We start from the raw sequence: 25,600 nt of genomic DNA on the forward strand, positions 1-25,600 counted from the left end.
TTCTGAAAGTAAGAACTGTTCAACAGCGGAATGGACTTCCCCCAGAAGGTTATGGACTCCCTCTTCCAACTCTACAATTCTATGATTCTATAAAGCACTTTTCTTACAATATGGTAATTTACTGAAGAACTTTGGAACGTACCAGAAAGCTTTGTATTGTCAAGCGTGGAGATAGAAGACTAAATTAGAGCAAGAATAAACTGTGATTCCGCCAAAGAAATAGGAATCATTGGAGGTTTTGCTGTAGAATAAGGTGCAGATAGAACACAAAGCGATAGTTGGCCCAGCTATGGGTGAGAAAATGGAATTACATTTATGTTATTCGCTACATCTATCCTGAATACTACCTCTTAGCTCTCTAAGTGGGATGGACTCTTTCTCAGCAAGAGGACTGCATCAAGATGTTGAACTTCATTTGTCTGGAGTCCCAATTCCAAGCTGCCCCAGTAAGGATGCAATCTTCTTTTATCTTCACACATTGTTAGTTGGAAATTGCAACAGCGAATTTCAACATATAGCAAAGATGCTCTTTGACAAAGCACCTTCATTATAAGAGGCTCCCTTGTGTACTGTACTGCTAAAATTGTTATTATTTGTTAAGTACTGATGATGTGCTCTGCGCTGTATGAGAAACTAATATAGAGGCAGACCCTTCCCGGGAGACCAAGCTAGTGGAAGAAAGGCACAAAGGATGATATTCTGTGTGAACCAGTGAATAGACATGCTCTGATCTTCTGAAATGGTTCTGCCTTGTACATATAGTAAATAATACTGTATTTCACTTCCAAGCATCAGCTTAACCTATTAAATGTCCTGATGTGCTCTGGTTCCTTTAAAAGCACCAGCCTTAAAATCCATGCTTTGGTGAAGTTTTCATGATCCCCAGTAAATAAGTAAAAAAGAAAGGAAAAAAAGAAGGCTCTTTTTAGGGTGCCTAGAGCAGGGGGAGCTTCTCAAACCCCCAATGAAATACCAGGAAAAAACATTGGAGATGAATACTCAAGGATTTTATGTCTACATAACTAATGTACAGAGCACAGGGGTGATGGTGGAACAAGATGAGCTTGAACTCCTAGCAGAAGATAACTGACACTTGACAGGTATAACTGACACTTGACTAGCCAACTTCTATGGACCAGAAAGTAACAACTGGAATATATTTACTTGCTCAAAGAAAGCAGATGCAACAGAAGGGGAAGTGGTGTTATATGCATAAAAATCCATACAAGAGAAAGTTAAACAAGGTAGCCCTGTGGAGCCCACCTGGTTAAAAATAAACAGAAATAAATAAAAACAACACTGTGGTCAGAATACTACCGAGCACCAAAATATGGGGATGATGGTTTTCTGTAACAAATTACAGATGTTTAAGAAAAAACAAGAGTTAGTAGGAGTGAACAGTGATGTGCTGACACTAGAAAGATGGGGTTGTATTTTATATAATAAATAACGGGGGATTTCAAGCTACCCTGATTATTTCCTAGAAGATGAACTCTGATAAACATGGAATCTCCAACAAATGCCTAACATGTCATGGTGACAACTCTCTCTTTCAGGAGGTGAAGGAAGGAATAGATTATCCTTGACTTGATCTTAACAACAGGGAAGTAGCCAAACCTTTGTGGGAAAGTGACTATGTAATGTTGGAAGTGAAGATTTTTTGAAAAGCCAAAGGCAAGGGAAGTCAAAAGTGTATGGTGGATTTCAGGAAGGCTCATTTTGATATTGTTCTTTAACTGTCTGAAGGGCTGTTACATAGAAGAGGGCAAAGACTTGTTTTCTGCTGTCACAGAGGGCAAGGCTTACATTGCAGAAGGGAAGATTTCAGTTGAACATTAGGATAAAGTGTTTGACACAGCAATTCAGCAATAAGAGCAATTAAACTAGAAGGGAGGTGGATTTCTCTTACTGTACTGTCTTCAAACAGAGGCTGAGCAGCTATCTATGGAGATGCTCTACTTCTGGATTATGTGCACTGAGCAGTAGGTTGCACTAGATTATTTGCAAGGCCCCCCTCCATGATGCTAAGACTATAAGTAGGATTCCAATGGTGTCACACTGTAAAATTCCAATTTAGTATCAATCCACCTTCAATACAACACAACCTAACACCTCACAGCATAGCTCGAAGAACACAAAGTTGCCCAATGCGCCTGCTACCTTCAGTGATCAGTAACCCAGTTCAAGATGTCACACTTCCATAGGATGCTGTCCCTGCAGTTGTGGGCTCCAGCATATTTGATCATTGTATTTGCTGTGCTTACCTGTCAGTGGCAGCCTATCTTGTTTCACCACCTGAGACAACACGGGAAAGTGCCATCCTGCTGCCAATGAAACCCCCTGCCCCCCTCCACTGAAGAACCCCTTTACCTAGGTCATATGGCAAGGTCCTAGGAGATCTCACGAGATTTCCATGACATTTCACTGGAAGCCACTGCTGCTGCTTCTCCACCACCAGTGGAGGGGACGGGGCTCCACAACCCAAGGCAGCTGCTGTCACATGTACAATATGGCAGCTAGGAATGTGTTACTAATAGTTTTCTGATGTCTAGGTCAAAAGTTCATACCCAAAAACCTGGTCTCAAGAAGGCATTATGAAGAACTTTGGCTTGTTTGCATTTTAATGCAAAACTAAGGGCTTGTCCACACTTCTGCTTATTCCATGCCTAGAAAGCATGGGTCCGAGAGGTGTTCCATTTGTCCTATGCTTTCTAGGCACACGTCCAAATGGTCTACCATTTGCCCCACTGCTTTCCCTGGTAAAACCCACTCTTTACTACTTAATCAGAGCAAACACCAATCTACAGAAAACCCAACTGACCTCCAAAAGAGAGCATTTTCCTGGGAGAAAGTGGCAGGGTAACTACTTCACTCTTCCCAAAACAATGCATGAATGGAAGTGCAGCTATCCTTCAAAATTCTCTGAATTTTGGGATGACGTTCTCCAGCCCAATAAGGTGTACAAAAATGTATATAGTAGAGAAAAGTGAGCATAAAAATGCATATGTTAATGAAAATAACGTACACAAACCCATTGTTTTAGGGGAAATTGCTTGCAAAAATGAATATATTAGAAACATGCACTCTAAAATGCTATTAAGTTCTCACAAGGACTGGCATACTAATGCAGAAATGTGGAGAACTGGATTGGAAAAATGAGAAACTGAAGTTGACAGATCCATCCATCCCTAGCCACAGGTATCGCAACATGTCAGTCAATAATACCAAACCGATCAATTTATTTTTTACTAAAATTCTAAGGATGCCAATAGCAATATCAGAATAAGCCTTAAAGGTCCATTGATTTCTTATAAATAGAAGTGTAGTATACGGTGAGATTGATTAAGTTCAAATGGTCAAAGGCAGACAAGTATAATGTGAAATATATGAATCCAATAGCTAGAAAATATCTTAATGAAAGTTGCTATAACTTATGCTAGCAATTACCAGATAAGAATTTAGAAGTTAAATTTGAATTAATATGAACAAGGTTCCTAATTTAAAGATAAAGACCAAAACATATCCTACTTTGGTTTCATCAGACCCAAGGCCAAATACAATTAGAATGCAATGACTGGTTCCAATATTCAGATTTTAGCTGTATTTCTTCTTTGCCAGGGAGTCAATTCATAGGCAAACCCCTACATTTTAGCATTTTAAAGGCTAAACCACAAAATAAGCTGGGACTGGTATCAGAAGCATGTCTCAGCAGCTCCTGAGGCAACTTATAACTGAGAGGTGAAAAACATTTCTAACATTAGTCATCAAAAGTAGCCCTGTCTTTACCCTTTGCACAACCAGTGCAATTTTGCATGTACAGCTGTATGTGTGGAAGCGCTGCCAGTATAGACAGCAACACTGCTTCTGTGAAGACTAAGGGGTGGAGCTACGTTATATGTCCCTGTTCCAATGTTATATAGCATGGGGGCATTAATACCAGAAGAGCACTGTGAACTTGGTGACATCCGTTTCTACCCTCATCTTGGAACTGGTCATATCTGAACTTACATGTGGTCTTTATAAACACAGGTCAAACACCACTCCCTTTGAGGGCTAGTTAACTTGTCCAACAACACAACTTAAAAGTTCACTTCTAAGTACAGAATTATCTCCACTGACAAAGCCAAAGGCACAACCCCCAAACATAGTTAACTCTTCTGAATTCTAAGATGGCTGTCTCATTGAGGCAAGAAATGCAATCCCAATGACCACAGGGAGCAGTAAGGTATGTAAACAGCGGGCTCTAGTCCAGAGAGGCCCAGGCCACTTTCAAATTTTTAGGTTCCTAGACGTGATAAAAATGAAATATGACGATACATGAAAATTATAAAAAGGCTTTTCCCAGATCATGTCTCTTCTTTGCTTAAATTTGTAGCTCTAAACTGAAACAGTGTGTCACATTTTGGACTGATGCATCAAATGCCAAAATAGAATAGAATAGAATAGAATAGAATAGAATAGAATAGAATAGAATAGAATTGAAGAATAGAATAGAATAGAATAGAATAGAATAGAATAAAATAAAATAAAAAAATAAAAAAATAAAAAAATAAAATATAAATAAAATAAAATAAAATAAAATAAAATAAAATAAAATAAAATAAAATAGTAAAGTGTCTGGATGTCTTTTTTTATTTTTATTTAGCAAATATGAAACAATCCAATTAAGCCCAGTTTCTTATATTTTACCCAGAGTCATTTCATTGGCTTTTATGGGTAGCAACTGTCTTATAGCCAAGAACTTTAGCTTGACTGAAAACAGAGATGATTCCCTGATTCACAAATCCATGCTCAGAATGCAACCCTCCCAGCACAAAACACTTTTCTATAGTTACGCCGTATGGTACCATTTCCCCTCTCCTGGTAGTATCCTTTATTATTCGCTTTTATGCTCAATAGCCTTTTTGTTCCACACCTTGCTCCAGCAGAGTTTAATAACATTCCAGTATTATTATGACAACTTGATGAAGGCCTTTGTGCAATATGAACAGTCAATGACTTCCCCCTGCAATTCCAGCCTGGAGAGCCCTCCAATTTACAATCCTTTATTTGTTCAAAGTGAAGAGTCTGAAATTCCACTCATCTGAATTGTTAGGCTATGAAATCTACAGTGCTGACTAACGACTACAAAATTTTCTTCCTATCAGAGCCATATTCAAAACACTGTGTCTGAGAATTCCAAGCAGACTTATTTTTTTAAGCTCTCAATCATTGACAGCATCTATCTTGAAATTGAGGGCCAAACCACACACCTGTCTTCTCTGCTCTGTAAAATGGGAAAAGAAGAGCCATGCCCTCAGTTCCAGTTTGTTTTGCAAACAGCATTTCCCACTCTCTAAGTGAGGTGGTGCACTGATGTACTCTCAGACTAAAAAGAATAGAAATGGATTTTGGCACATAAGATGGTGGTCTTACCTGACGGACATCTAGCCGGTAACTAAGGATGGGGTCAACTGCATCAGGTTCCTTCTGTGTCCACTGCAAAACATAGGAGTAGTTCTTGGATTGCTTTCTGGTAGGATTAGGGGTATCATAATAAAACTCAGGATTGTAAGCTTTAGCTGAGAAGTGGAAAGGGGTAGGGGAGAAAAGGGAGAGAGAAAATGGGGAGGAAACTTGTTATAAAACTATGTAGTGAGGATCACAAGAATCCATGTCCCCAACTCATCAAATGTTCTGATATTCCATAGTCACGTGTGACCACACTGAGCAGGCTCTTATTTGCCTTAATTTCTACTATCTGAACTGGGTGGTTGACATGGACTTGAACAAGGCAGCACCAAAGGACAATGAATCTCTCAAGAACGTGTGTAGAACTACAGTTGAACCAGCTTTAATCTCTGCTGCTTAAAACAGTGACTGAGACAAGACTAAAATGGTAGTGACTTTGTCATTACCTTTGCCTCCCATGTGGCATACTGCTCATTTTGCAACATAACAATTTATCTCAAAGATACCCAACACAGAAGAATCTGGCTTTGCATTACAAAATAAATAGCAGAAAGGGAAGAGGAAGCAGCCGGTGAAGAGGAGCCATACAATCCTTACATTCAAAGAAATACCCATATCTTAGTACTGCTCCTTGTGGTGGAAGCTGAAATGATGTTGCTGGAAATCACCCAACACATGCACTTTGGGCATGTCTTTGTATACTTGATGCTTAGCAAAGAACCCACTTCTCACAGCATTAGTTATGATAGAAGCATAAATGATGCTGTCTTTAATCATGTGTGTGTATCTATCTATATAGAGAGGAAAGTGCATCAAATGATAACAACATTTTTGGAATGGAAGCTTCCCGTTGAAGAGAATGTGCTGGAGGAAGTTGGAGTAGTCAGGAGGATGGAACTCGATTTTCAAATGTGCAAAGGAGGAGTAGGACAAATTGCTCATAAAGTGCAAGACAGGAGCATGCAGAGGCAGTATATAGTGAAGGTATACAGAAGGGGCATTGACTATCAGAGAAGAGGATGCCATTTGCAATTAATGTTGAGCAATGGAATGAGCTACCATCAGATACGGGAATATTTTTTATTGCTGGTTTTAAGGAGAATCTGAAAGAACATGCCCATAATTATTTTGGTTTTGTGATTCTTGTTAAGGTAGTGGTTGCACCTGGCATTGATAAAAGTGGTTTACAGTTCTACAAATTTAATCCCAAAAACAAAAGTCTGTTGAATTATATAGCTCCTGTTCCAAACAACTGCCTTCAGTAATGTAGGCTACATTTAATAAACCTGCTCAAACCAGATAAGCCAAAAGATGATGGACTTCCGGGTTAGCGCCATCGCCGAATGGCGGATTCCCTCCGAGCTCCGGAGGGAATCGGCTTAGCAGGGGTCGGGTCCTTCCGCGGCGGCGACGCGGGGACCCTAAAAAACCACAGGCGTGGAAGCCTGTGGACCTGGTGACTCGGCGGGCACCATCTGCACCCCCGACCTGCGAAGGAGCCTTTTTAAAGGCTCCGGAACGGGGGACGGGGAGTGGCGTGGTGCTGAGAGTCCTCTGCTTCCCCTGCTGAGTGAAGCCGCATGCCATGGACGGAGAGCGCTGACTTTTTCCTGGGAACATTCGGACTAAAAGCAACAACCCGTGAGTAATACGGAAATTGGATTTCTAAAAGGAAAAACTTTTATTGAATCTGGCACGATCGGGGAAGACGCAAAAAGGAAGTCCGTCTTCCCTGCCTTGTAAACAATCTGAAGCAAGGACTAAATAATTAAGGTCGAGAGAATATCTCCTTTTTATTGGACTAAACTATTAACTACACGGATTGACAGTATAAGTAATGGTGCTGGAGGATAAGAGCTAACTTTGAGAGCTAAAGTCCCCCCCCCCCGGGACCCGGGAGTGATCCGCGAGAGGAGCCTGCTGAGGAGACATAGAAGACTTTGACAGCTGTCAAATTAGCTGTCAAAGTGGGAAAAAACAGAGAACTTTGTTTCTGATGTTTTTGCTGGTTACATTCGCTACAATATAGTGTAAATTGTTGAAAATAAAGAAGAAATTGAAACAAGTTAACTGGACTGTTGGGCTGGAAGCGTAAGGAATACTTCATAACCAGAATCCCTCTAGAGGGGGTTCAGGGACACTACAAGAATGGAAATAGGCCGGAAAATACTAGCTGATCTGGATGAGGTTGCCCTTCTCGTGAGAAAATTGGTGGAGCAAAGTCATGTTTTGTCTACAGTCCAGGCAGCTGAACAAGAAAGGAAACTTGAGAAACTTGAGGAAGTGGAGAAAGAGATATTGGTTGAACAGGAGCAGCAGGAAGGAGGGGCTGAAATGCTGCAGAAGGCAAAGGAGAGCCGGAGGCCTGTCAAGATGGATATAAAAGAAAAAAAGGACTGGGTGATGAAAATTTGGTTTGAATTGAAGAAGGAGGAATGGAAAGACCTCCTTTTGTGGAGATCTGAAGATTTTGGGACATTTGGACCTAAAAGGATTAAGAAACAAGTTCTGAGTCCCTCCTTTAAATATGGAGGCCCGGCTGGAAGGAACATGGACATTTTTGGGACAGAGCCCTTCCGAGATTTGGTGGTTAATACAAAGAACTATCAAAGAAACCGGCAGATAGGAACTGAGAGAGAATTAAGAGCCTCTGACGTGAGGAATCCAGGCTGATACCAGATAGACTAATGGATAATGGTTTAGGGATTGAAACCGGGAAAGGGAGGGTGGGGTTTGGGAATCCGAAGGGTGTACAAATATATTTTGATCTTTTCTAATGTATCTTCTTTTTTGCTTTGTTATTAATATAAAGATGGGGAATCCGTGGAAGGGAAACTGGCTCGATCTTAGAAAAAGTCTTTAAGCACAATGACCAATGTCTATAAGTTAAAATTTGATACATAAATTGTATTAAGAATAATTAATAAATTAGGGTTAAAAAATTAGGGATAAGAACTTGTTGAACTAATATTCGGACATGGAATACAAGAAAGGGAGGCGAGGGGAGGTCGCAGAAAAAAAAGTTACTGAAAATTAGGATTGTAAATGAGGAATGCTCTTTTTTCTTTTCTAATTTTTGTCTTTTTTCTTCTGTCTTTTCTTTTTTTCCTGTTTATATTTTTTTCTGGAAAGTTGTTTTGGTTTTTTTGTATATCATGTGAAACTACAAATAAATATCATTTAAAAAAAAAAAAAGATAAGCCAAAAGATGTAGCATTAAATAAATACACAGCCACTTTCAGATTAGAAGAAATTAAGGGTACATAATGTAGACATCTTTAGACCCATAAGTCCATGGTATGTCACTGTACTGAAATATTTCCATCAATAGATGTCCTTGATAACATGCTGTTGTCATTTTCTAGGATTTGCCCAACCAAAAGCCACAGAAGCTGTATTACTGGAAAGAGTCCAATATATCCAATATTCCCCACTGCCATTCCTCATTTCCAAAGTGCCATCTTTTTCCATTCTATTACATCCCACTCCAATCAGAATGGCTCAGCTATTCTTCTCTGCTATAATTAAATGGAAATGATTCAATGCTTATTTTTATTAACTTACAATGGTAATATTGATGTTTACTTCTGAGCCCCTTTTTCTTATTATTTTTATTGACACATTTTTTTTGTGTATGCCAGAGATTCAGAGCCACCTTGGAGACTAATTGTTGCTTATTCAACTTGTATTGACTGTGAAGTCAAGTCTCATAACAGATTTAGAAATGAAATTAGAATGGATGATAATCATTAACTTGCATAATATCCATTTTTTTAAAAAAATTAATTGATTCCCCAAATGGAAGATCCAGTGATTTAATAATCAAGTACACCACTGGGTCCTTTGCAATTTTCTACCTGTCATCAATGGAGTGTGTTTGCAGCTATTTGGGGGCATAGAAAGAATTGACTGATTGCACATCTATGCTTCTTCCATCTCCATGCACCAGCTCTAGTGTATATGTGGGGCAATATGCTAAAATGGTGATTGAGAGGACTGCATCTGTGTGAAAACAGCCATTGCTTTCCATGGATGATGGAAAGGAGTGGCATATATAGTCTGAGTATTAAATGCACACACATTTTTATAATAAAAGGGCAGACATGTATCGGTAGGTGCTTTGTGACAAGCTGGTTTCTTGAGCGTGCAAGGCATACACAAACACCCAAGACAGATCCACACCATACATTTAAATCAAATCCACAAGACTCCCTCCCTCAAAGAATCCAGGGAACTGTAGTTTGTTAAGGATGCCGGGAAATGTTATTTGAGGAGAAAGCTACACTTTCAAAGATTATTTGAGGGGCATTATGTGCTTTCACTAGACAGCATCTTAAAAAATAGAGACATCACCTTGCCAACAAAGGTCTGTATAGTAAAAGCTATGGTTTTCCCAGTAGTGATGTATGGAAGTGAGAGCTGGACCTTAAAGAAGGCAGATCGCCGAAGAATTGATGCTTTTGAATTATGGTGCTGGAGGAGACTCTTGAGAGTCCCATGGACTGCAAGAACAAACTGATCCATTCTTAAGGAAATCAGCCCTGAGTGCTCACTGGAAGGACAGATCCTGAAGCTGAGGCTCCAATACTTTGGCCACCTCATGAGAAGAGAAGACTCCCTGGAAAAGACCCTGATGTTGGGAAAGATGGAGGGCACAAGGAGAAGGGGACGACAGAGGACGAGATGGTTGGATAGTGTCTTCGAAGCTACAAACATGAGTCTGACCAAACTGCGGGAGGCAGTGGAAGACAGAAGTGCCTGGCGTGCTCTGGTCCATGGGGTCACGAAGAGTCGGACACGACTAAACGACTAAACAACAACAACAACAACAACAACAACATGTGCTTTCAATGTACATGGGAAGTGATTTAAATGTGTGGTGTGGGTCTGTCCAAAGACTCAGGACCAAAAGGGCTTTCCTTGTCTAACTTAGTGACAACATGACAGACAGCCATCAAGTAGAGAGATTGGCTGAGATACTCAATTTGGCAAATGGCAGACAGATCTGAAGGTTTATCAGCACAAAGCCGAGAAAAAACAACAGAAATGGCTGGTTTTTCTTCCAGTGAGAACAAGCCCAAGAGCTAGTGTGGTGTAGTCATTGAAGTGTCAGACCTGGACTTAGGAAGACCAGGGTTGAAATCCCCACAAAGCAAAAAGCTCACCTTGGCTCAGTCTTTAGCTCTCAGCCTAAACTACCTCAAAGGGCTGTTGTAAGGATAAAATGAAAGTGGCTGGAAAGAACTATGTGTGCTGCCTTCACATCCATGGAGGAAAAGCAAGATATAAACGTTGCATGGATAGATAGATAGATAGATAGATAGATAGATAGATAGATAGGACCAAACAGGGATTCTCAATTCACGGCCTGTGATTTCCCGAATCAACTCTTACAGGGGAAAAAATACAAGAAAATAAGAATGCTGTGTTCATGTATATTCTGAGTTTCTAACAGCTTACATGCTATGGTAGACTCAAGAAACACAACCCAATACAGAGGTAAGCATATTGTTTTCAATAGCATTGGGCATGTTTATTTCCATGCTGTTTTGTAGCTTTACCTGACAAATGGTTTGTTTTCTGTTAGTCCATCTGATTGATGAAGCCTAGGAGACCTGTGCTTGCAGCACAAAACTGAATGTGCCAGTATGGAGTATGGCACATTTGTTGGGCTGATGCTTAAAGCACAGTGGGTGACAGGATCATCTAATATGAGCTGGATTCAAGGATTCATCTTAGATGGAGGTTCCTAATACAAATGGAATTGTATGGGTGCCGTGGAAAGCAGGAAGCCATCTGTGAGAAGTGGCTCCCTATAAGGGTTGAAACCGTTCCAGTCGCAATCCCATTTTCCAGGCTTTGCATTGTTTTGGCTGATGTCACTAGAGCCACACGGAGGATAATGGCTTCCTGTGCAGTTCCCTTTGTGATGGCACCTCACACAGCAAAAGCAGGCATAGGAATTGGGCCTGGGCTGTGCACCATGAAGAGAATGGCATTCATGGAGCATGGTACAGCACAGGACGAGTAGGTCCAACTACAATAACAGGCCTCTTACACATGGTGACTTCTCTTGCCTCCTTTTGCAAGCTATTAGCCAATTCTATCCACATTGAAATCTACTAAAAAGGAAAGAAGTTGGATGCTCTTTGCAGGACTTACCAGACACCTGGAAGAGGCAGGTTGCCACCCCAACGTCATTGGAGATGCTACATTCATAGTTGCCACTCGTCTCTCGGCTCACACTGTCCACCTTGTACTCGGAGAAGTCCTGCTGCTCCGTCGGAGGCACTGTCAGAAGACTCCCATTGAATCGCCAGACAGCTGTAGCCACTTTCATGGGGCTTCCCTTGAGCATGGTGCAGCGAAGGGTGACACTGCGCCCTATAGCTTGCCGGATATCCTGGAAAATGGGCTCCACCACTGGAGGGACTAGAGGACAAATGACAAAACAACAACTTTCAACTAGAATAGCAGTACCAAATGCAAGCCTCAGCGATAATGACAAAAGCATTTATTTCTTATTTTGAATAGCCCACCCTATTCTGTGGATCTGGAGTAGTCAACAGTTATTTTATCAAAGATGGGTCCATAGTAACTCACAAAGGGCTTGCAATGTAATGAGTGTAGAAGCTTTAAGAGAAACTAAATAGGACAGAATAATAAAAAAGTGAAACAACCTTCCTTTCCACCCAAACATTTCCTTACTCCTGTAGCTTCCTTTTGTGTCAAATACAGCTCTCATATGCAACACATTTGAGGAAATGTCATTTATTGTCTGCTCTGATAGAAATATAGAGTAATAAAATACCTGAAAGTTACCTCGACCCATGACTTTTTCTATTTTTAAAATTGTACGTTTAGGCCCTTAATAAGACTGCTATGAGAGGGACTCCAATTCTAGCTGATAAAATAGAAACATATAGAGGTACGATATTACGACGAGAAACACAAACATACAGAGGAATCATGTTGGACCCTGAAGGTCCAGACCCTGCAGAAGTCCATTCGCTCAATTTGAAGTGTAATGATGAGTAAAATTCCAGGAGGAGGTCCTGAAAGAACAGGGCTCATTTTCTGCAGTCTGCAGTAATGTGGCGAGACAGGCATCCTCTGACTTATGTGAGGGTTATGCTCCAGCCTCCACGTGCATAAGCTCAAATTGCGTAAGTGGGGAGCACCCTCTAAACACCTGTTTTCCCCCTGCTTCCCAGCCCCCTGTCCTGCTGTTCCCACACAACTCTGAAGCTCTGGAGCCAGCAGGAGGATGTACTGTATGGAAAAGCAGCAGGTGTTGCTGCTTCACTACTCTGCGCATCTGCCGTTAGGTAGTGGGGCTAAGCAGCATAAACAAAGCCCCGCTGTGCCTCAGGTCTCTTTGGGGCTTCCTCCACCTTCACATATGTCCTTTTCTGGCTCCAGGGTCTCCTTGCGAGCCACGAGGACTCTCCAGCTTCTCCTCACCATTCCCTAGGGTGAATCTTTTTATTTCCCAGTATTGCATGTATACCTAGTCTCATGCAAGTCAATCGTACATGTGTGTGTGTGTGTGGGGGGGGTGCCTGTACATTGTTTGTGTATTGTTTCTAGATATCATAACTGGACTAAATCTGAAAATTACCGTATTTTTCGCCCCATAGGGCGCACCGGCCTATAAGATACACCTAGTTTTTTGGGGGGGAAATAAAGGGGGGAAAAATTATTTCCCCCCCAAGGCGCTAGGCTGGGGCGGGGGAAGCCTGAGCTTCCCCCGACCCCAGCCCCCAGAACAGGCTGCTCTCCGCAAGCCGTGGGAGGCCTTCCGCAGCTTGCACAGAGCTACCCGAAGCCCTGGCGCGACTGCTCAGCGTGCTGGGGCTTCGGGGTGCAGGCAGCGCTGCGCAAGCCGTGGGAGCCCGGGGGGAACTCCCGCGGGCTCCCACTGCTTGCGGATAGCTTCCTGAAGCCTGGAGAGCGAGAGGGGTCGGTGCGCACTGACCCCTCTCGCTCTCCAGGCTTCAGCGAAAGCCTGCATTCGCCCCATAGGACGCACACACATTTCCCCTTCATTTTTGGAGTGGGAAAAGTGTGTCCTATAGGGCGAAAAATACGGTAGTCATTTGGCACAAACCATAGAATTACAGCGTTAATGGCATTTGTTCTAGCTGGAGAGATGTCCTAAATCAGAGTTTCATTATACTCAATTATACCAATCAAATTAGACGATGTCATATACAAAAATTGGAAGGTACCAAGGGGTACCACACTATTATTTTGTTATTCATTTAGAAAATCATTTGTGTGCTGGCCTTCTCAGCATAGGAGCCCAGAGCAGTTCACAGCATTAGAAAATAGTACATATATAAAATACAACAAACAAAAGTATTAACAATTCTTTAGAAACCTAAACCATTTTAAAAAAAGTTTACAAACACAGATATAAATTACCGCCCAGCCCCCCAAAACTATTCTTAGTAAAATAACCCATTTTTAAGAGAAAAATTTCTTTCTGTTGAGCTTTAAATGCCATTATACTGTTTATGCTAGTTTTCAGACAGGATGTTGAAGTGACTGATATTTAAGGTTTTAACTGAACTTTGTGTGAACCGTCCTGAGGATTTTGTTGATTTGGTGGTCAAGAAATGCTCTGAGTAAGGAAGGAAACCTGGGGGTTGGAACACCGGTTTCTGGAAAGACCTTTTAAAAAGAAATGACAAGGCGTGCTAAAAATACACTTGTGCAATTGTACCTGCACTTGTTGCTAAACCAAGAGCAGAGGAAGAGACTCAAACTCCCCTTAAATGTACGGAAACCTCTTAAGTGTGATAAATGCACTGTTGGTATTCCTGTGCCATGGATTCCCAAGGAAAGAGGAAGCGGGTGCAAAGCTTTCTGGGTATTCAGCAAACAACAGGTGCCTTTGCTGAAGGCTCTTTCCTTGCAAAGATATTAATCAAAAGAAATGGAAAGGTGAAAATCAATTCTATCCTCCTAACCTGCTTTGGACTCTTTAAAAAGGAGGCACTTTTGAGGGAGTTGACCTTCAGGCTCTTCATCTTAGCATATGACTCAACAGCTTCATTAACTGAGTCCCAAGAACAAAAGGTTGGCTAAACAAATTGACCAGCACTACCCCTCCCCTCGCCCCCCAGTCAGTGCTCACTTCAACAGGTTCAGAATAGGGCAATCCTTCAAAAGTAGACCTTAAAAAGGGGGAAAAAACCTCAACTGCATATAGGGGTTGGCATTAAGAACTAGTAACCTGTATGCAGAAAGGTTTTTTTCCTGTTTTAATGCCATTTCATAAAGTTGTCAACTGACCAGAAAAACATGGCCTGGCCACTCTTCTACCTTTAACAGAAGCTTGACATGGAAGGATTAGTACATGGGTAGGCAAACTAAGGCCCGGGGGCCGGATTCGGCCCAATCGCCTTCTAAATCCGTCCTGTGGACAGTCCAGGAATCAGCGTGTTTTTACATGAGTAGAAAGTGTCCTTTTATTTCAAACGTGTCTCTGGGTTATTTGTGGGGCCTGCCTGGTGTTTTTACATGAGTAGAATGTATCCTTTTATTTAAAATGCATCTGGGTTATTTGTGGGGCATAGGAATTCTTTCATTCCCCCCCTTCAAAATATAGTCTGGCCCCCCCACAAGGTCTGAGGGACAGTGGACTGGCCCCCTACTGAAAAAGTTTGCACAATATGCAAATATCACAGCCTGGGTATTGTGAAGCTCAGATATGGGACCCCACATGCAAGCCTTGAACTATTCAAGTGTCAGTGACTCTTCTCGCTCGTCTTCCCTCGTCAAAAATTAAACCGCAAAAGCAGCTAATGCGGTGAGTGGTAATATGAAAGGGGTGAAGAGGCCAGAGCATCAGCCAGCAGCCCGTAAGCCGTGCTTCTTCCTCAGACTTGTTAATATTCTGCTACTCCAAAAACAAAGGGCAGCAAAACAACTTTGCAATAACACAAACCGTAATAATCCTCCTGCTCTTCGGGAATGAATAAAAAGATGAACGAAACTGATGTGGCCTGCTCAGTCTTGCCCAGGAACCAGAGTGCCTTGATTTACACATCACCCTGACTAGAGAAGGACCCAGAACTTTGCAACACAAAAAAACACACCAGCTCTAGGTTCAGGAAAATATGGAGCATGTGGCAATGAGGGGCAAGCGCCAAGCAAACAAGGGCAGGATTTGTCAAGTGTGAGACATGGATCGCTGTGCCTCAAATAACCTTTCACTTTCCCACTTTTACAAGATTAGCAAGTTCTGGATTTATTCTTCAGCAGGAATGATGCTCCGAAACATAAGGGTCACTGGAGCATGACCGAGTTCTAAAACCCATTTTAAAAATCTATTTTTACTTTTGCTTCAGGGAAAGGAGAAGTCTTGCTTTGCACCAAGCAGACAGACTCCTGCGGAGAGATTATATGGGATATACTAAAGCTAGGGATGTGGGGTGGGAATTTCCCTACAAAAGATTTTCTGGAAATTTCCCCAGTGCTTTCTTTACTGTGAAAAATAAATAAATGGGTTTCATAAGTTCATTAGTAACAATGAATGGGTGCCAATTCCAAACGAAATATTAGACAACCCAGGCAATTTGAAAGTTTTGAGCTTTGTTTTCTAAACGCAAGTAAAATAAATTACATTGCGCTGCAGGCCAGTGAACCTCAGGCCTGGAAGATGAATGTGGCCTTCTAGAACTTTCTATCAAGTCCCTGGGTCTCTCTCCAGTCCACACCTCCTTCCTAGCCACACACCCCTTCCTGCAGACTGCATTATCAGCCCTGCTTTGCACTCTCCTTGGCTGAGATGCTTATGCGAACTCTGACAATGCTCTTGCTTGTCTGGATGGAGAACAGAGAGGGTTGTGTGAGTCTGTGTAGAAACCAGTCCACTGTACAAAGGTAAAATTTACACCCGCTGATCCACTCACCTTTGTTTCTGGCTCAGTCCATGACTGGCATTTGGCTCCTCCCAAAGTTTACTCAGAAAACCTGAGTGGCTGGTTGCCCAAGCACCTAAAAATTGGATGCCAGGGCTTCTGCGCCATCTGCAGAAGTGAGTGGCTACCAGAGACAAGGCTTTCTAGATGGTGGCTTCAAGGTGGCCAGCTGAAAAAGAGGCTAGGGCTCCTACACCTTTAATAGTTCTGTAGAAAAGGGAATTTCCAAAGGTGTAGCCTACCATGACTACCATACAATGCCAGAAGCCCTGTCTTCTTTATGTATTTGGCCACCACAGGTGACTCTCTAGCTCCGAGATACCCTCTCCTGAAAAGTTCACTTGGCACCTGCCTCATTACCCTTTCGATTCCAGACAAATGACTTTTTTATTATCTTGAGCTTTTTAGACGCCATTTTAATCTAGCTGACTGTTTTTCTGTGACTTCTATGATTTTGTGGCTTTTAGTATATTATGTTGTTTGTACGTTTTAATAGTTTTCTTCTTTTCTTCTTTTTGTAAAGCATTCTGGGAATATGATTTAAGGGCAGTATAAAAACACTGACGAGGATAAATCAAAAACAGTTTTACAGTCTTTTGTTGGGCAAGCATCGAGAAATCTGTCTCCTAAATAATGGGAATTTTATTTATAGATAGATATACACACTCATTCACTTGAGTTTTCTTAATTAACTTGGTGCAGATTGCAAGCTAATGTTTTTTGCATGTGGGGGACGTATTCAGAGAGGGATTCTGCAGCATAGCAAAATGATGTTCTTAGAGGTCACACCTGAAACCCATTCATTCCTAGTCATCCAGAAGAAACAGGTTCCCAACCATATTGACTTTTGCATGACCTCGAATGAACCAATGTTCCAAAAGTAGCTTTTAAGAATGTTGTGCTGACATATCACAGAAGATCTTTCTAAGAGGCTCCGGATATCTAAAGCGTTATGTTACAGCTTGTCCCAACTTGAGTCACATGCAAAAGAAAGAACTATGAAAGAAAAGAACGGTCCAACAACTGATAGCAGTCTGTCAAGTCTTTGCAATTCTGCTTCACACAAGCACCTGAGGGTTTTCTAGACCCTGGAAGAAGTCTACAAGCCATCTTGCAATGGGTCTACTTGAATATGGCACACTTTTTCTCTTCCTGGTCATTGCTCCTTCCCTCTTCATTCATTGTCAGAGGTTGAAAAAAGGGATGAGTTTTTGCCACAATACCAGGGCACGTATTCAAATAGTAGGAGACAACTTGCTAATTTTACCTGCTCATTTCTTCTAACTAAAGCAGAAACTTTACATACGCAGCAGATTAGCTGTAGGGATAAAGAAGCACAGGTGTAATTGCACAAATTCAGTGATTATTAACGAGCTCATTTCCAGAAAGAAGAAAAGGGGAAATGGCCTTTCTGGGACAGCAAAGGACAAAAAGGAATGTAACGATTTGAGGGGTAGGAGAGAAACTTGATTCAGTTCACACTGAAAGCTGAGTCTAGCATAGGGCTTGTCTACACTTCTGTTTGTCCCATGCCTAGAAAGTATGCTTCTTTCCCAGGGAAGCCTGCTGTTTAGTGCTAAATCGGAGCAAATGTCAATCTAGAGAAAACCCCAAATGGCCATTTGGTCAGATGGAGCACTAAAGAGGAGTTTTCCCTAGGGAAAAGCAGCGGGACAAGAGGAAGGGTGGATTAGTTTCACTTTCTGAAACAATGTGAGACCAAAACACAGCCATCCTTCAAAATTCACACTTCTCTGAATTTTCCGTTGCAATTTTCCAGCCAATGTTTACAAAAATGCCTAGATCAGGGGGAAGTGTGCATTACCATTAATATACCAGTGAAGTAACATATATAATGCCTTTTATATTAGGAGAATTGGTTGCAAAAATGTGTAGTGAAAACTACATTCACACATGTTTCTTAGGGGAAATACTCACTAAAATATTGGTGTATTTTCACATGGACCTTTTAAAACAGAATTTGCAAACTGCTACAAAATGTGGAGAGCTGAATTTAAGATTGGAAAAATGAGAAACCGAGAGAACCGAAACTCACAGATCTTTCCATTGCCAGTGATGGCATGGGTCAGACACACTCTCACTCTGTAGCAGCAAGAATATAATAATGACTCTTGCCTTTCATACAACAGAAATGTGCAGCGTGCTCCTGTGCATGTTGACCAGAAGCAAGCTGCATCAAGTTCAGTGGGACTTATTCCCATTAACTCCTTTGCCGAGGCAGGAGATTTCACAGGCAACCTGATTTTCTGACATTTCCTATGCAGAATGTGTTAACGTTGAGATTATCATTCATTTCATTTCTATCCTGCCTTTTCTCCAAGGAACTCAAGGCAGCACGCTATGGTTTTTCACCCACCCTTTTATTGCCACAACAATCTTATGGGGAAGGTTAGGTTGAAATTGCTGGTCTTAAAGTCACCCAGTGATCTTCATGGCTGGGTGGAGGTTAGAACCTGGATTCCCCCAGTCCAACCATTCTAACTCTAAACCATTAAGGCACACTGGCTTTACTGCAGTAAAGGGGTCTCAAGGGACTTTGGGGACAATCCTGTCAAAGTTAAACACATTTTAAGTCCTTGTTTTTTAAACTACAGAGTTGAGCTGGTGCTTGAGGCTCCAATTAGGAGCTAATGGCAAGGAACTAAAAAACAGTTGCCACAGCCCCTCTTCACAATAGCTTCAAGCAGGTAAAAGGTAGGACATGCCATCATTATGGTTTCAATTTTCCCCTTCCACTCCACTTCACTGGCTGCCACATAAAAAGCTCCAGGAAAATCTAAGACGGGGATGGGGAAACTATTGCCCTCCAGATGTTGGATAGCAATCCCCCATCAGCCTCAGTTAGCACAGCCAATGGTCAGGGATGATGGGAGTTGTGGTTAAGCAATATCTGGAGGGCTACAGGTTGCCCAAACCAGGACTAAAGCAATGACATCACGTAGCATATTTTTAAATGAGAGGAGAGGAGAACAATCATAACAGACGACTACTTTCAGTGGCAGCCCAAGGCCTCTTATAAGCCTATTGAACCAACCAAGGTATTCTGTACTTGGGATCAGTCACTGTATCAAGCTACATCCTTCTGTCATTGAAATTAATGAGACTTGAAGCATTTCAATTTGGCTCTGGATTTTGTTCATCAAGGGTGGGGGGCGAGTTTGACACCAAAAATTGTAAGTTACGAAACAGAGACTGTTCAGTGGGTCTCTCTAAGGTCAGCGCAGAATTGTGCATGTGTGAATTTTGAGCTTCACAGAAAAAGATCCAAGCCTCAATTTAATTAGCCTTTTCCAGAGAATTGACTGAGGATGGTGAACAGCCCTTGACTTTAGAGCTCAGTTCCCTTACACCCGCCTGAGCCAATTAACACAACTAGCCAAATCTTCTTCAAGAAAGAAGGTTAGAGGCACTCAGTGATTTTCTGCGGATGGTTAATATATCACACTACAGTTTCTGCTTCACAACTGTTGGAAGATATTTCACCCTGGGTGGGATTATGCTGACCTTTGTGCCCCTCTCCCCCAATCACCTCTCCTCGAAGCAGCTGAGAGCCAGGCATGCTGAATCTCACGCTTAGACTCCATGCCCAATTAAAGCATGCTTACAAGGCACTACAAAGAGAAATACTCCCTTGCAGCCAAAGCATTCCTATGGCTCAGCACCCTTGAAGTCTTGGGTTTCTGAACACCGTTTCATTAACTGAAAAGGATGTGTTGGGGAGGGGGAAATGGAACACGTACAAAGGAAGACAAAATAAGTGGACTCAAACAAGACCCTCCTACCCATCATTTGATGAGTGATGTTTTCCCCCTGGTAAGACAAAGTGCATAGCACCCAAGACTGGTCACGTATTTTTGGCACACGAGGAAGAAAAACCACAAATCACCACTCGCTGATAGCAAAAGCACAACAGTAAGTTCAATAACCAACAATCTGCTGCCATTTTATGACACCCAGAATCCACTGCCGGAAGTGGTTGCCTCACTCTGCCAAGTGGTAGGGCTGGATTGTACCATATGTATTAGGCGTAATTGGGTGAGGCATAGAGCCTTGCTGCAGAGAATCAGCAGAATTACTTGCTATCAGCTGAGGGTCAGAACGACAGAACAGTAAATCATGTGACCTCCTTTTGGCGTGGTACCAATTTCTCTCTGATAGCACGCTCCTGACCTGGTTCACATGACATGGTAAGCCACACAATGGTATACCAAGACTGTGTGATTGTATCCAAGGTTTGTTTTATCTACAGCTCATGGTTAGTGAGGAGAGAGCTTAAGCGTGAATCCTGGTTCAGACGGCATGTTAAACCAAACTTTGCCCTAGCTTGGCATGGGGAGGGCGTGACAATAAAAAGGACAAGGGAGGAGCAAGGTGGATGCAAGCTATGGTTAGAAAATCTTTTGTAAAAAGCAGCTGTAGGCTCCTCTCTGGGAACCCACACATTCATGTAGTCTCAGCTGAGCCATAGTTTGATTTATTGTATCATGTGAACCAGATCACAGTGTCTGAGCATGCTGTTTGGGAATTATTGGGTTAGGAAAGGAATGTACAACCTCCTAATTCCCAAGCCTGTATCAAACCCTGCAGTTTAAGATTGTGTAGCTTAAGTAATGCATGTTCTTTCCCTGCCCTCTTCTTCCTCTACTGTCTTCCTATGTAGAACTTTGGCCAGTAAAGCACCATGCATGCTGGTGGTACAAATAAAAAAAGAGAGGGGGGTGGAATGTGTGTAACTACACCTGGACTGGGGGATAAATCCAATTCAGTTTGCATCTAAAGGCAAATTTATTTAATTTGGCATTTTCCAAAACAATCTGCGAACCAAAACACAGACATTCTTTGTAATTCACAATTCTCCAGTTTTTGAAATGCAATTCTCTAGTCAAGCATTGCGTACAAAAATGCATATCGTGGGGTAAACTGTGTATAATACGCGTATATTCATGAACATAACATACAAAAATGCACTGTATTCAGGGAAATGGTTTTACAAAATATATACATTAAGCAAAATTGTAAACAAAATTGTGTATAATAGGAGAAATTTGCAATAAAATGTTAATGAATTTTCAGGAGGAATCTTTTTTCAAAAAATAGCACCATGATGTGGAAATTTGGAGAATGAAAGACTGGGAGAATGAGAAAATGAGAGGGAGGAATTTAGTGTCGTGCGAAGGCAATTGTTCTGTCAGGCTAAGCATTTTGGCTTGCCAGACAGAATGATCGCCTTTCTTCCTACTAGACAGAAAAAAATCCCACCCATGCACACAGTTGCCACCAAAAATGGCTGCTCCATACCTTGTTCCCATCTCCTCTCTTCAACATCTGCTAATACTTACCTACCTTTGTCTGAGATAATTGTTTGTGTATATTCCCCCACTTCTTGTGGCAGCCAATATACCAGATCAGGGGTGGGGAAATGCACAGTCTTTCAACAAGTTGTATCAGATGTTCCAGAGGGGAAACTAGGTGTGTGGCTGTCATTTTTGGCACCAGCCAAGTATATAATGCAATATCTAGGTTTGGCCTTAAGATAATCTACAGTGCATAACATTCCCTCAGAAATACCTGCACATCACAAACAAGCAAACATTCTGAATATTTTTTTTAATGTCTGAGCCTCGCTAGTCAACACCCAAGTGAATTCACATCTCTCCATTTTACTACGGGCAAAACTAAACTAGCAGGTAATGTTACGTCTATGGAAAGCAAGTAGCTTTTCTGCATTAACAAGAAGTACAAAAGGAGCTTTAGGCCACATTTCACTCTCTAAAGAAGCCCTTGACAAGATCACACTGGCATTTATTCTAGCTCTTAACATTTCCCATTCCTGTCTTCTTTCTCTGATCTTAAGCACCCAAGAGTACAACATTTTATTTTGCATTTAGGTTTAATTTCCTCTGGGGAGAAATGGTGTCTCAGGTTCTAAATGCCAGCAGAGTCACACACAATCAAAACTGCATCCTTGGCTCTTATCACTTATCCCAAGCAACATAGATGGGGGCTGAAGAAAGACCAGGGCACAAAGGCAGGAGGTTGGTGGTGGAGGTATACAAAAGAACCAAACAACCGGGCAATTTTATTCACTGTATCTGAATTTCATGTAGAGTTTTAAAAGGAGCTAGAATCTATGTGTGAACTTTTGCTGTGTACACATTATACATTTAAAGCACATTTGAAGTGCATTCTTCCCCTTCTAATAATTCTGGGCAATGTAGTTTGTTCAGGATTGCTTGGAATTGTAACTATGTGAAGCATCAACTACAGTCTCCAGAATTCTTTGAGGGGGAAAATGTGTTTTGAATGTGCTTCCAAAATACAGTGGTGCCCCGCAAGACGAAAGGGTTTTCCGTTTTTTTTTTGTTTTTTTAAAATAATATTTATTAATGGGGTTTGTTTTTTTTACAACACAGACAAAAAAAAATATCACATTTTATAACATATTTTCTTATCCTCTTTGGACTTCCTCACATCTCCCGCTCCTACGTTCCAAAATATAAAAAATTAATCCAGCAATTTATCACCTTATCCCCACCTTACAATCTAGATTTCCAATATTATATCTTGAATTTTAGATATATTCATTTCACTTTTTAAAACGTTTAATTTAGCCTAATCATTATCTAAAAATTGATTTTTTCCTAAATTTAACTTGTCTTCATAATTCACTTTATCTAATTCAATGGTGCCAAATTGTTTGTGATCAAGCATCCTCCTTAACATTCATACAATTTACAATATTTTTGCAAATAGTCCTTAAATTTCTTCCAATCTTCTTACACCGTCTCCTCTCCCAGGTCTCGGATTCTGCCAGTCATCTCGGCCAGTTCCATATAGTCTATCAGTTGCATCTGCCATTCTTCCAGTGTGGGTAGATCTTGGGTTTTCCAATGCTAAGCAACGAGTATCCTTGCTGCTGTTGTTGCATACATGAAAAATGTTCGATCCTTCTTTAACACCCCTTGGCCAACAATACCCAAAAGGAAGGCCTCTGGTTTCTTAAGGAAGGTATACTTAAATACCTTTTTCAGTTCATTATATATCATTTCCCAGAAAGCCTTCACCTTGGGGCAAGTCCACCAAAGGTGAAAGAACGTTCCTTCATTTTCCTTACATTTCCAACACTTATTATCAGACAAGTGGTATATTTTTGCATGTTTGACTGGGGTCATGTACCATCTATATATCATTTTCATTACATTTTCTTTCAAAGCATTACATGCAGTGAAATTCAGCCCAGTAGTCCATAACTTTTCCCAGTCCTCAAACATAATATTATACCCAATGTCCTGTGCCCACTTTATCATAGTCGATTTAACCATTTCATCTTGTGTGTTCCATTTTAACAGCAAGTTATACATTCTTGAGAGTACCTTAGTCTTAGGCTCTAACAGTTCCATTTCTAGCTTCGATTTTTCCACCTGGAATCCTAACTTTTTATCAAGTTTAAAAACTTCTTTAATCTGAGCATAGTGTAACCAATCTCGCACTTTGTCTTTCATTTTCTCCTGACTCTGCAATTTCCAGTTATCTCCATCTTTTTCTAATATTTCCCAATACTTCGGCCATTTGGCCTCCATATTGAGTCTTTTCCGGGCCTTAGCTTCCAATGGTGAAAGCCACCTTGGAGTTTTGTTTTCCAATAAGTCTTTGTATTTTGTCCAGACATTAAACACTGCTTTTCTGACAATATGGTTCTTGAAATTCTTGTTAATCTTAACCTTGTCATACCATAAATATGCATGCCAGCCAAACGCATTGTCAAAACCTTCCAAATCTAGTACATCAGTGTCCTCGAGAAGCAGCCAATCTTTCAACCAGCAGAAAGCTGCTGATTCATAATACAGCCTTAAGTCTGGCAGGGCAAAGCCCCCTCTTTCTTTCGCGTCAGTTAAAATCTTAAACTTAATTCTGGGCTTTTTGCCCTGCCAGACAAATTTAGAAATATCTCTCTGCCACTTCCGGAAACATTCTGTTTTGTCCACAATCTGTAATGTTTGAAATAAAAAAAGCATTTTTGGCAATACATTCATCTTTACAGCAGCAATTCGGCCTAACAAGGAAAGTTTCAATCTTGTCCAACTTTCTAAGTCTCTCTTGATTTCTGCCCAGCATTTCTCATAATTATCTTTAAATAGACTCAGATTTTTTGCTGTTATATTTACCCCTAGGTAATTTACTTTTTTAACCACGTTCAACTCTGTCTCTTTCTGAAACCGTTCTGACTCTGTAACTGTCAAATTTTTCCCCAATACCTTAGTTTTCTGCTTGTTTAGCTTAAATCCCGCTACCCGACCAAACTCTTGAATCAGTTGTAATACTTTTTTCGTACTAGATTCTGGCTCCTGAAGGGTCAAAACTAGGTCATCTGCAAACGCTTTCAGTTTATATTGCTTCGCTCCGACCTGAATACCTTCCACCAGCCGGTCCCCTCTGATCATGTTCAAGAGCACCTCCAGGACAGAAATAAATAACAATGGGGAAATCGGGCAGCCTTGTCGTGTTCCTTTTTCAATTTTGAACTCTTCTGTAATCACATTGTTAACTATCAGTTTAGCCTTTTGTTCTGAATAAATTGCGTCAATCCCATTCCCAAAACTCCGTCCCACCCCCATCCCTTCCAAATTTCCCTTCATAAATTTCCAAGAAATATTATCAAAGGCCTTCTCCGCATCTATAAAAATTAAAACTGCTTTTGTATTGATATTTGTTTGCAAAAGTTCCAAAATGTCAATTATGTTCCTTGTATTAGCAAACAAATGTCTTCCTGGGAGAAAGCCTGCCTGATCTTTATGAATTACCTGATTCAAAACTTTTTTAAATCTACTTGCTAAAATGTCTGCAAATGTTTTGTAATCCACATTTAGGAGAGAGATGGGGCGGTAGTTCTTAAGTTGAGTCTTTTCAGTTTCCGATTTTGGTATCAATGTGATGAAAGCTTCTTTCCACGATTCCTGCGCCTTCTTCCCCTCCAAAATTTCGTTGCTAATCTCCAACAATGGTTGTATCAAATAATCTTTCAATGTCTTATAGTACTTGGAGGTGAGCCCATCTGGCCCTGGAGATTTGCCCAGTTGCATGTTCTGAATGGCTTGTTCAATCTCTTGTCGTGTTATTTTGGAGTTCAGGATTACTCTATTTTCTTGTGACAATTTTGATTGTCCATTCTTTTTCAAAAATTGTTTTATCTCGTCCTC

General features: G+C 41.1%; 1 protein-coding gene across 5 annotated transcripts in view; it reads right to left on the bottom strand.

Moving 5' to 3' along the window:
• MDGA1 (MAM domain containing glycosylphosphatidylinositol anchor 1) overlaps positions 1-25,600 on the bottom strand; it is a 281,764-nt gene that overhangs the window by 103,044 nt on the left and 153,120 nt on the right. For all 5 annotated transcript variants that reach the window (XR_014154409.1, XR_014154410.1, XM_081854150.1 and 2 more), the window contains exons 9-10: positions 11,614-11,883; positions 5,416-5,561 (exon numbers count right to left, since the gene is read on the bottom strand). Coding sequence is in view for 3 of the 5 variants with exons in the window: in XM_081854150.1 (XP_081710276.1) it covers positions 5,416-5,561; positions 11,614-11,883 (416 nt within the window). In the remaining 2 variants the exon portion in view is untranslated. The remainder of the gene's footprint in view (positions 1-5,415; positions 5,562-11,613; positions 11,884-25,600) is intronic.

Source organism: Podarcis erhardii, assembly GCF_964252035.2.
Source record: "Podarcis erhardii genome assembly, chromosome: 3".
NCBI lineage: Eukaryota > Metazoa > Chordata > Lepidosauria > Squamata > Lacertidae > Podarcis > Podarcis erhardii.